At 38.0% G+C, this 12,546-nt stretch overlaps 1 protein-coding gene across 7 annotated transcripts in view; it reads left to right on the top strand.

Moving 5' to 3' along the window:
• NFIB (nuclear factor I B) overlaps positions 1–12,546 on the top strand; it is a 164,493-nt gene that overhangs the window by 41,115 nt on the left and 110,832 nt on the right. Inside the window, exon 1 of one of the 7 annotated variants that reach the window (XM_057374518.1) lies at positions 12,471–12,490. The exons of the other annotated variants lie outside the window; for them this stretch is intronic. Coding sequence (XP_057230501.1) covers positions 12,487–12,490 — 4 coding nt within the window. The 5' untranslated portion in view covers positions 12,471–12,486. Of the gene's footprint in view, positions 1–12,470; positions 12,491–12,546 lie in introns of those variants that run through there. 7 annotated transcript variants of the gene reach the window in all.

Genomic DNA, 12,546 nt, shown 5'->3' with positions numbered 1-12,546 from the left:
TAAATAGCTTAAAAGAAATAGATGCTTGTTAAACTAATTGTGACATAAAAATATCACAAGATCCAGGTGAATAGACTGTATAAAAGATGAGTCTTTTGCCTCTATGTTTTATATGTTATCTGCACTGATAATTTGTTGATCCTTGAGATGGATATGGTATGTACAGGGAAGTTGTCCTACAGTCCCTTTGACCATGGAAATTTACTGGTTCATGACAAGATGTACAAGACATTTGACCTTTCATTGCCATTTAAAATTATTGGTTTTAAAAGGACAGAGAGCTTAAAGCATATCCTCATACTCTATGCAAATATTCACAATTAAGTATCTGGTATGTTTGACTTGCAAACTTTGTTAGTCTTCTTCAGTAAGTATTGTAAGAGTCATAAAAGCTCAAACTAGAATTTTATTTACCAGGATGTACTTTTTACTAGCTCAGGTTTGATTTTTCTAGTCTGAACAYGGTATGTTTACTTGCTTCACAAGACAGCAAAGTGGTCATGACTTCCTGAATTCAAAGATTCATTTTTTTTCTCTCATGAATGAATGAAACTCCTTGCTGCATTGATCTAAGAAATTTTTTTTCCTTAATTCTAACAGTATTATTTTTCATGGTGGTCTTGAAGCAAGTCAGTGGAATCTTGCTGACCTGCTGAACTTATTTTAGGATTTCTATAGGTAGGTCTGGTGTAATACAATTTAAAAGGAGGAAAACATAATATTTCACAGCAATATTTCAAAACCCAAGGAATTAAATTGTTTAGGGGAGAGCAGCAAAGRACAGATTCTATACATCAATATGTGGCAGACAGGCTAACCCAGAAACCTTCATTTCTCCATTTTTTCATGTTGCTCCAGGAAGCTGATATTGTAGGACTCTCCATATATCAGTCTTTAACTTCAGGCTTTAGTTCAATTTTATCCCTCTTGTTTTTMTCTCTTGATTGATCAGTATCAAATGTAAATAATTAAGATGTTGGTCACCAACTCTTCTCCAAAATGGAGCTATTTTATTGTCTCATTCAGTTGCATGCTTAAGTTTAACACTTGTCTTCTTAAACAAAAGCAAAAAAAAACACAAACCACCCTCAAAATCATATAACTAGCAATAGAGGAAAAAAAAAAAAGGAAAAAAATTCTCATATCTGTTAGGACACCAAGAAAGTCAGCCTGCAAAGGATGTAGACTAAAAACTTTGCTGCTAAGGGCCTTATAACATTCTGGTCTTTTAACCATATTTTTACCTCTTTTGAAGTTGATGACAATTTTGTCTGAAATAAAACCAAATGAAAATCAAAAAAAGGCATTATTTTCTTACTTTAGTTTAYGCTTTCTAAAACACTGAATGGTTAACTCTATATCTTCTATAACAAGAAGAATTTCTTGTTTTCCTGATGGTTTTTCAATTTCTCAACTGTGTTGTATATCATATTAATGGAAAATGAAGGTTAAAAGAGGTTTAAGCTACAGTAAAATAATTTTAACAGTCTCTAGGGCACCAATTTAATGTCTCTGTGCTCTTGTAAGGAAAAAAAAACCCAGAGAGATTAAAATGACTGTAAAATAGAAAGTCCATTCAGATGTAAAAGTCCAACTTCTCTTCTTTACATTTTATTATGTTTCTTCAAGGTGGCTGTAGTCATCCCAGTAACAGAGATGAACAATGAAAATAAGAGTGTATGGAGTTGGTAATCAATGGAGAGACACTTCTCTGATGTTACTATTTTTTTTTTTTTATTGTAAGGGTTTCTAACATATTTCGCACAAGGCCTCAAAATCCTTCAGGGACAAAAATTGAAGTTACAATGGGAAAAATGGAATACAATAGCCAAAAAATCACTGAAATTGCAGTCAGTACTCTTTAGTTCAGGACTGTCCAAAAATAAAGCTCCATAGAGCAAAGAATAGTAATCACACAAGCATGAGAAACAGTGACCTTGAGTAGTAACTGATAATGTATGATAGACAATAAGAAGAATATGGCAACAAATGAATATCACTTATATGTAAATAGGAAACTCCTAAGTGGGTGACTGGTATAATTTTGGCACAAGCAGTCACTGATACTACACACTGTTCTAACATATGAATTTCAAGAAGAACCAATTTTTAGCAAATGKTTTTGTGAGCACTGCTTGAGGTACTAACACCTAAAGCCAACCTTGGTTTGGATATAATTCAAAGGAGGCAAAATAGTTAACTAKCTTTCAGTAACTTTTTTTCTGGAATTATTTTCAGTTCATCTTTCCATCTGGGATCAGWAATGTTGAAATACCACAAGCCAGTGAATTTTTACACTGTCCCTGCTGCTCCAACACTTTCTATTGGAGAAAGAAAGTATTGGGTTCATCTCMTAGATCCTTAGTCCAATATTTTGTGAAATATCTTCTCAGGAGGCAAGGGCCAGATATAAAACAAAAGCTTCTACCAGTTGAATAATGCTGGCTAGAGGCTATGAGATTTTTCAGTAAAACTGCAGCCTGTGCTCAATTCAGCTGCAGAAACATTTGTGTTAGAGTCATGTGTTSTTCTGTGGCATTTCCCTAGTTAGTAAGTTGGTAAGTTCAGAAAATTGTACTTTGTTCCATGATTTTATCTCTTTYTGTGCAGAGAAAAGTTGATATGCAATTAATTAATTATGCAAAGGAATACAGAATATAATAACAGAAACACTGGAAATTTGTGATAGCCACAAAATATTGTGCAATCATAGAATCATGTATCAGTTTTATTTCAAAGCAATAAACAGCTAACTTTTCTCAGTGTCATTACCATCTACTGGGAATGCTTTACGGTTTTGACCTATACATTCACTGTAGAAGCTTCCAATTATTTCATTTATCTTTATAATATGGCATGGGTATTGAGATTTTAACTTCATAAACTTGAAATCTTTGAGTTGGCAAATAGCTAATACTTGGTCTTTCAAAATGCCTGTGTGCTTTTACAAATCCCAGGTTCAATCCCTTCCCAGAAGATTATTCCAGCAGCCATGCTATGCTACATAACATAACTAAAAGTGGACTCCTGTTTTTGACTATACATAAAACTGGAAGAAGAGTAAAAACTCCATTGTTATCTTATGCCAAGATRAACTGCTTTGCAGAGTTGAAGAACCCAGAATCTGTCCAGAATCCCAGTGTACAAAAAACTGAGTGGGGCTAGAATATCTGTGGTGCTCAGTGTCTCCCAGGAGCAGGATCCTGTGAGAGAGACTACAATTCCCTGGTCATCCTACAAATTCCTCGATAGAGGCAGTACTTTAATAGTTCAATATGATTCTATGTATTTATGATCTAGGACCTCAGTGCATGAATTCTTTATTTTATATTTGCTAAAGCAAAAGCTGTTGTTGTGTGTGTGTGTGAGGACGTATGTGTGTGTGTGTATGTATTCCTGACTTCTGTGTTTTAGCAAGATTTTACTGTGYGTTGTTCCCTTTACACCTATTTTATATGGTGTTAGTACCATGTTGTCTCCTTGCCAGAGTTTTGAAAAACACATTTACTGAGGCAAATCACTGAAGGAAGACTCAAGTGTGCTGCCTGTTTATGAAGACTTGATGGGCAATATGRAAACAAGATTTCTATATTGTCTTCTTGGCATGACAGTGGGTAGAGTTTATGGACGAAGGTGATTTCCTAATCACAGCAGTGGAAGGACTCACAGAGGAATCTACCTTCTAAAGGGACAGAGGGCATTATATGTTTCTCTGCTTCAGGCCTTTTACAGTGTGTCCAAGCTGGGAAGCAAAGCCTCCATGCATCATGAAAATCTCAAAATTCTGACCTTGTCCTTTCCATATTGCTGTGGAGAAGGTAGGCAGAAAGACAGATGCAACCATATGTCAGCTAAACACTGTTCTGAACCCCAAACATTCCTTGAAAACTGACTGTGTAGTGTGTCCTGGGCTAAGAAGGGTGGCTTAGGCTTCTGTTTAAAGCAGCTGAATAGAAAATGAAACCGGTCAACATCTTTTGGGCCCAGAATTTTGTTATCCAGAATATTTTCAAAGACAAATCCCTGATGAGGCTGAATGCTGTCACCATATCCCTTTAATATCTGTACTCTATGTCAAGGTTGGCTAGTATTCATTGTCTGTTTGGCAGCAATCTGGAAAGGTATTTTCATCTCTTGTCCCAAATACAGCCTTTTCCTGTATTCATGTTACTACAATTCTAAAATGTCTGCCTTTGAGGTGCAATTCTTTTCTTTCTCTTAAAAAGTTCATTCTTTTTATTTTTAATGGGACTGATAACTCTATTGAGAGTTGAGGTAGCCTTCATTTCCCCATTACAAATGTGCTTCCCTTTGGTTGTTAATCAGTCAAGCTTGRCTTCTTTAAACTTCAACTTCGCCATGCAGGGTGTTACCTGAGGCTGAGTTTTATTACAGAGTTCCAACAAAACTGGGCTAGATGTTCCCAAAAATGGCATTAACAAAAAATATGTTTGATTGGAATAGATGTATCTTACAGCTGCTTTGATGACAAGTTTTGACTTCTCCATGCTGTTGAGCAAAATCTTGAAATATGGCAAAGAGGTCATTTTGGTGTCCGGGTTTTGCTGCTGCTGTTCTTCTGAAACAAAGGCCTGGATGTGGCCAAGTTACAAGCCTTTGCAAAGATTAAGTCTGCACTTTAGCTTACAGTCTCATCAGGCTTTGGCAGACAAATTCATTTGAGGGTGCTGAGTGCTTTGAACATTTCCAATCCAGAAACTGGATCCAGTGCTGGATTTTCTGAAGCTTTTGCTACCAGCTCTTGGTGTCCTCTTTGGAGCTGAGTAGAGGAATATTGATTCAGTTCTTCATCAAATAGGTGAGTGAGGAGAAAAGCTGTTGGTTTTTAATATAGTGGGAACAGGGAGTTTCTTCAGAGGGATAGAAGAATGGTAAAAAGCTAGGATAAAGAAGAACACATTACTTGTAAACCTTATACTATTAAAAATATAATCTAATGATGTTTGATTTATCAAYGAAAATATCTTTTTAAGGTAATTTCAACAAGGAACAAGAATTAATTTTTGGCTTGCTGAAATCACACTAATGAATGGAGGAAATGAATAAACCTCAGCTATTTCTCCTTGCCTCTTTGGCATTATTTATTTCTTCTTGGAAATACAAATGGTTGTGAAACCATGAACCCACAGAGCTCTGAAGAGTTTTTTAGATCTGATACTGGTGTGGTCAACAGTCATTAGTCATTAGACCCTCAGAAGTTGCTGGCAAGAGTCTTTCAATGACTTAAGTATGAAGAAAAATAAGCTACCTMGGAGCACAGAATCAGCCCCTAATTTCTTCAAAGTTTTTTGATCACATCATAAAAATTGAATTAGTTTAGGTTTCTTTAGAGGCCTGCTGTGAATTGCAGTATTAATTGGTGTACAGAGGTTGGTATGACTGTGCTGGAACTCTAAAAATTAGTTAGTCCAAGAAAGGAGAGATCTCTGTCTGTGTCTGGGCAACATAGTGTAAATTGTCTTTGTCTGTTTTCCATGCTATCAACTTGCAAACTTCCCTGGAGTTTGTTATAGCTGCACAGGGCTTGTTCCTTCTCATCTGTTACCAATAACAAATATTCTGCAGGCCAAATTACATCCTCAAYTGCACTTTTGCCTTGAGTCAATCTGTACAGGTGTGCAACTTTAATAAACAAATGTAGCTCAAATAGACGGGTAGAATTTATTTCTCATGCTCTCTTAACTATATAAGCCCTTCAGAATTAATCAAAGTAAAATTCTTTAGTTTCCAAAATGAGTAGGCCCTGGATAAACATGTTCCTGGTGTTTTAATAATGAACCTACCACTTGTTTTAACAGATTGTTATTTTAGTATTTTCAAACTTTTTAAATTACTTATTCTTATGGCTCTTTTGAAAGCAAAGTTCCCACTGCTGTCCATTACTCCCCAATTAATTTGGTGAAACCTTTTTTTAAAGACTTTTTTTTTAAAAAAAAGTGTCCAAATTATTAAGTGTATATATTTTCCTCAATTTGACCACATTTTCTTAAGTTTTTCATATTTCTTGAGAGTATCACTCAGAATTTTATATTTGGGTTGCACAAGAAAACTGTTCTGGTCAATTCTGATATCTATAGAAGAGAATGCTTTTATTAACACTTTGCATGAAGAATGATATATTTGGGATTTTGACCTTTTTTGTATTGTTATATAGCATACATAAATCTACAATAGTTTATCCCCACAGATATATATGTCCTCATAAAATTATTTTACATAGCTTACTGATTTATTGGTTGAACTACAGTCTGATTAACTAATCAAGTATTTTTAGTCAGTAATGATTTTTCTTAGGGGAGCTTTACACTTGTACTATGTATGTTTTGTGCACTGAATTTGAGGATGAAACTGCTGTGGTGTAGATACCTAGAAATCAATACCAAGCTCAAACTTTTGCATGAAAGTTCATCACAATTATAGTCACAGACACTCTTTTCTTTGTACTTCTGAAAATGTTAAAAGTTTCTGCTGTAAATGAGATTGATTCCTCTAGTAATAAGATTTAAGGACAACTTTTTTGCATGACTGGCACTTTGTGTTAGACTGCACTATGAATTAGTTGGTAGCACCAATTAAAAGTGAGACCTGATACACCATGCTTAGTTTACACATGGAAGTGCTGTAAAAAACCCCACATCATTTGTGGAGCCTGAATGTTCAWATATCTTTGTAGGCCTCCTGCAAAGAGAATGTACAGAATATATTTAACAGAAAGATATTTAAAGAAGATATTTAAGCTTGCCAGATGTTTAAATAATATATCCAAATTCCTATGTACAGTAGTCCTGAAAGAACTTGTCAAAAGACTTCATTTGAATCTCTACTGTATAACATAAAGACATTTTTAACGGAGWTTTTTTTTGAGATTTCCACATTGACATTGTAGTATCTTGAAAATACAGTTCTTGAAAATGTCAAACAGCAGTTTTAAGAAGAGTTTTGCTTTCGTACTTTCCTAGACGGTGACCAGTTAAAGGCTATAAGGGTGAAATTACCGCTTCAGATGTGACTTTTACTATGCTTGAAGAAATTCACTTCTGCCTGTGGCACATAATATGTGAGGGGCTTGCTTTTCCCAGCTCTCAGTTGCAGATAACTGTCTTAGTTTGTCTTGCATAGCAGCGTGAGCCTGTTTGCACAGGTTGTGCAGCAGAGTACACAGAGAGTGTGTGCTTGCACCAAACAGGCATTTACCCTTCGAGTGTTTGAGGTCATTTTACACTGTGCTATTCTGAGCCCTGATCTTCTCCCAGCCCCATCCTGGCCCCTGTCCTCCACTCTCTCCTTACCATCTTTGATTCTGGCAACAAAAGTTCATTCCATAGCTCAGGTCAGACAGAAATGATGCATTGCATCACAGCTGCTTTTATGAAAGTGTTTATTTCATATCTGAAATGTTTTTATATACATTTGCTCTGCTATGACTTGCAGGAGGAGAAGGAAAGCAGTTTTACTGGAGGCAAAACAGCCACCTGTGAAAACTAATTGCGTAGGTTGTGTTGTGCTGATATCTCTGGGAATGATCCATCAGGAAGAAAGTAAATATCCTTAATCTGCTAGGAGATCACCTATATGCCAAAATGATCTCCTTTATCAAAGTGGTGATTGAAATATCCCTTCAGATTTGCAGTGGTATGYGTAAGGGGGGAAGGAAGGGAAGGAAGCATAACTCCTGTAGGGGCAGGTGCCTCATCTCAGCAAAGCGTATAGACAAGCGAAAAATTATGAACTTGAGAGGCTCTGACTAAATTGTCTCATTAAAGACTGTAATTTAATATGCTTGGTATCCAGTTACATTCAAAGAAGAATTTCAAGAGACCAGGTTGCTCTTCAGCTTTGTCTTTTTTTTTCCCCCCTCAGTAAGATGAGGATTGCAGTGTCAAGTTATGTCCCTTTCCTCACTTCTGCCCCAAAGTTCTGTGCCCCATCTGCTTTCCAAACAACTTGCAATAGACTTAAAAAGAAAAAGGGTTAAAAATGCTGAGCTCTAAGGCAGTTCAGCTGCCTGCCACCTCTGGGCATGTTGTTCATGCAGTCCTGTGAAAGCCTGCCATAGAAAACTTAAAAAAAAAATTATTGGAGCATTTCTTCAAGGCATAGGCAGGAACATCTGCTTTGTTTCTATTACATGCGGTGCTCCTCAGTGGCTTCTGAGAACTTGCTGAGAACTCCTGGATCTCTCCCCTCACCTGACTGCAGTGGTTTAGGGACTGTGACCCAGTGCTTGATCCTTGGTCCTTGTCCCTGTGTTGCAGGACAGTAGGGACTGGACTCTGTCAGCCTTGTGAGGGTGTGAGGACTCAAGTGCAGAATGCTGCTTGATTTACTGAAAAACCRAAGGCCAGGGTGTTTACTGGACAGGATTATTTCAGTTCAATCTGGCTGTCTCTTTATTATATGTTCGGATGACTTTTTCCCCTTATTTTTAAACCTTGAGTTTCACTGTGTATTAGAGAGAGACCAGTTCAAGAAATGACCGCTTTTCTATAAAAGCATGAAAATTTGCTGCTAACTCCGTTCCTGTGATTTGTGAACAYCAGGGTGTACAAGTTTCAGACAGCCTTTCACCCACAGCTTTTCCATCTTTATTTTTGGATTTTTRGGTTGTGGGGACTCCATAGTGAAAATGGTAATTAACTACATTTTTGACCTTGCATGAATGAAATATTTAACTGATACTTCACTACAGCTTAATAGTTGTCATATGTACTCAGTGACACTAAAATATATTACAGCAAGTTTTAAGTGTAAAACCATTTTAGGTCTCAGTTTTAAGCAAAATGTGAAATCATGTTTCCCTCACCCTTTCCTTAAACTGAAGTTCAATTTAATAAAGTAAAGGCTGGAATATGAGAATTAAAAAAACACCATCTGATAAAGAAAGGGCTGGGCTTGTCATGTGGCATGCCCCAAGTACTGAAAAGTTGAGAATAACAGAGTATTTAGTAACCRTAGGGATTCTCTGTATGAAATGAAAATTTTGAATACTATTTGCAAGAGTAACTAGAGGAACCAAAACCAGAGCACCCTTGAAATGTGAAATTGATTCTTAGCCTTATACCACTAATTAAATTAATTTTGTCTTTGGGATTGACAGCAATGGATAGAAGTAGTAAGAGGGAGATGTTAATATGAGAGATTGTATAAAATATTGAGAGATTTTGTAACTTATGGGATRAGTGAAGTCATAGAACTAGTTGTGAATGGCAATGAAGATCACATTTCACTGAAAATATCCATTTTTCAGAGATGAATCTGACTATCTTATATATTTACCAAGCTCATAGGAGGTAAACTAAGACACAACATTTAGCTTAAATAAATTTTGAGAGAATGCTGAAATACTAATGCCAGCTCCTTGCTTTGCATCCTGGATATTYAGATTTCCAAAAGATTTGACTGAAGTGCTTGGATTTAATTTGTGAGTCATGAGTGGTGTTTTTACTTAGCTTGTACATAGTGTAGCTATTGTACTGTGATTTTCCCAAGAAAGGTGACATGACTTTGAAAAATATGCTGTTAGTTGATCTCTGATACTGTGTGATAGGTATATCTTTATTCTAGGATTTACAATAAGATACATGACAAGCCTAATTGCCACCAGGTGGAAGGGTACCCAACCTGAATGACAAAAAAGATGCCTCCCCTCCAAATCAAACAAATCATGTGTTACTTTTGTTATTCTGTCTTAAAAATCGAGTGGCAGTTTTAATCTCTCTTGGTTTTTATTGGATTCTGTAATTTGACAGATTATTTTTCATTTTATGGTCATAGCTGCTTCTTCAGGTTAATAGAAATGGCTGTCATAGGTGCAACCTTATATCCTTTCTGGTTAGACTGGGGACGAGACAGAAGGGCCCCTTGTCAAAAGTCTCAAATGCTGGAGGGGAGGAGGATGTTGCTGATGCCAAAGAAATCTGAGAAACACACACGTGTTGTTATTTCAGAGTGCCATGCTTCTGCTGATAATTGTCTGAGGATTAGTTATGTGTGATTTAATTCATAATTCCACAAGAGGTAGACGTGGGTGAATAAGGACAAGTCAAAAGCTGAGATGTTACTGTCTGTTGGATTGACTTTGGAAATTGGCAGTGGTCCTCCAAATTAAAAGGAGTCCCTGCATTTTTGCAGGCAGATACTGGCACACATCTACAGAGACAGACACTCGAGCCAAAGGGGTTTGGGACTGCATTTCAACCCCATCTGCTTTTGTCACCAGGCCATCCTGACATGCTTACTTTGTCAGCCAGAGATTTTTTTTTGGTCCCAAGTCTGTGTCTGTGTTGTGAGAATTCCTGGCTTCCTGAAGTATTCTGGGCAGCTGTGTTGGGCCTGAGGCTCTAGCTTAGCATTTAGAGCCAATTTTTCTACGATACTCATGTTGGTTTGTATCTTGCATCACTGCTTCTTTTGCTTTTGACACAGAGATACTACCTAAAAGTGGTCAAAAGCAGCAGAATTTGGTTTTGGGAAAATGACTGTGTTACCTCCATTGTTTTTTTTTTGGTTTTTTTTTTTTTTTCTGTTGTAAGGATGCCAGAGATATTCTTCAGCATCTGTTCCTTTCCTCATAGTTTCCATTCTTCTTAGTGGTTATTCTCTATGAGGTCCAGAGGACTCTCCTAAAAATAGAATCATAGAATGATTTGRTTTGGGAGGGGWTCTTGAAGAACATTTCWTTCYCCCTGCCATGACCAGGGTTACCTTCAACTAGACCAATTTTCTGAGCRCCCTATCCAACTTGGCCTTGAACACATCAAGGGATGGGGCATCTACAGCCTCCCTGGGCAGCCAGTGTTTCACCACCCTCACAGTAAATAATTTCTCTCTAATTTAAACATAGTATCTTTCACTTTGAACCCATTACCCCTTACCCCTTATTTACATTCTCTTGTAAATAAGTCTTGCCCCATCTTTCCTGTAAGTTTGCTTCAGGTACTGGGAAGCTGCTGTTAGGTCACTGCAAAGTGACTCTTTTTTTGGTCTGAACAATTCCAGTTCTCTCAGCCTTTCTCATACCAGAGCTGCTCCATCACTGTGATAATTTGATCACCTCCTCTGGACTCTCCAAAAGGTCCCTGTCCCTCCTGTGCTGGGACCCCAGAGCTGGGTGCAGTGCTCCAGGTGGGGTCTCAGCAGAGCAGAGCAGAGCAGAGGGGCACAATCCCCTCCCTCCCCTGCTGCCCACGCTGCTTTGGATGCAGCCCAGGATACATTTGGCTCTCTGGGCTGGGATTGCTCATGGCTGARTCATGCCCAGCCACTCACCCACCAGAACCCCCAAGTCCTTTTGGGTACGCTCTCCATCTGCTCCTCCCSAGCCTCTGCTGACCAAGGTGGAGCCCCACTTGATACCTTTGGGATAGTTCTCTGGGCTTCATACACTGATACAGGCAACAGAGCCTGTGAAAGAAGCCCCAAAACTCAAAAAGCCTGCAGGGAAGGTATTGCCTGTTTTTTCTTCACTTAGCTGGACTCAGAGTTCAGAACCCTAATTGCACCAGTGCAGCTGCCTTGTCAGCTTGACAAACGTGCAAATTGCTGAAGTGGAAAAGAAATCCAGTTCTTTTTTTTACCATCACTGCATTTCACTTTGGAAATGATTTGCACATCTACAGTGTGATCTGTGCTGTTGAGTATATCAGATAAAAGTGGGCAAGTCTGTCTGTTAGGGTGAAATTTGCAGAGAGGAGAGAAATCTTATATGAAAAACACACTGCMTAGAAATCTTTTCTTTCAATTTTAAATTTCTTTAGATATTAAATGAATAAACATTTTCTTCTAAGACATTTAAAAATTTAATTTCCATTCCATCCATCTAGTGTAAATACCTGGTTTCTGCTCAGCTTTACCAGCCCCAACTCTCTGGTGTCATGCCTTCAAAAAAAAAAAAAAACAAAACTTTAGAATCATGATTTCTGGCATGGGATTTGGTCAGTGCAATTTTGGTTTTGGTCAGCARCAATTTTTTTAAAATATGTTACAGCAGGAGGTCTGAATGGACACTCTGTGCCCCTCTGGATCTCAGAAACACKCTTTAGAGGTGAGGATCTGACCTGTGCCTGCAACCCCTGGAAGTTAATGCAGGCACAAGCCTTCTGAGCTGATGACATTTGTTTGCATACCATTTGCAGTAACCTGAATGACTGGTTATTCTGGTCTGGAGAAAACAGCACTGACATCATGTGATTCTGGCAAAGTGAGCCACACTGGATCCCGGCCTTTGAATACCCAAGGGGCTGGCAGCAGTCTCAGGGGTTGGCCGGCAGCCCCATTGAGCTCGCTGGTAATCAGTTGACTGCTGGGCTGGACAAGCTGCCCTACTTTCTCTGACAAGCTCTGTCTAAGAGAATGACGGGCAGCCTGCCACTAGTGCTCTTTAGTGGAGTTACTGAAGATTAACTGTTTAGCAGCTCAGCCCTGACTGCGCTTTGCTTTGAAGAGTGGGTGCCAGAGAAGACTCTGATGAGTAGGGTTGCCACTTCCTTTTCTCACTTGTTACATATTTTAGTCTTTAAGGAACAG

The sequence above is a fragment of the Malurus melanocephalus genome, unplaced genomic scaffold (genome assembly GCF_030028575.1).
Source record: "Malurus melanocephalus ecotype Western Australia unplaced genomic scaffold, MMel_1.1 scaffold_227, whole genome shotgun sequence".
In the NCBI taxonomy this organism is placed as follows: Eukaryota; Metazoa; Chordata; class Aves; order Passeriformes; family Maluridae; genus Malurus; species Malurus melanocephalus.
Note: the sequence above shows the minus strand (reverse complement) of the source record. Positions and strands in the feature narration are given on the sequence as shown.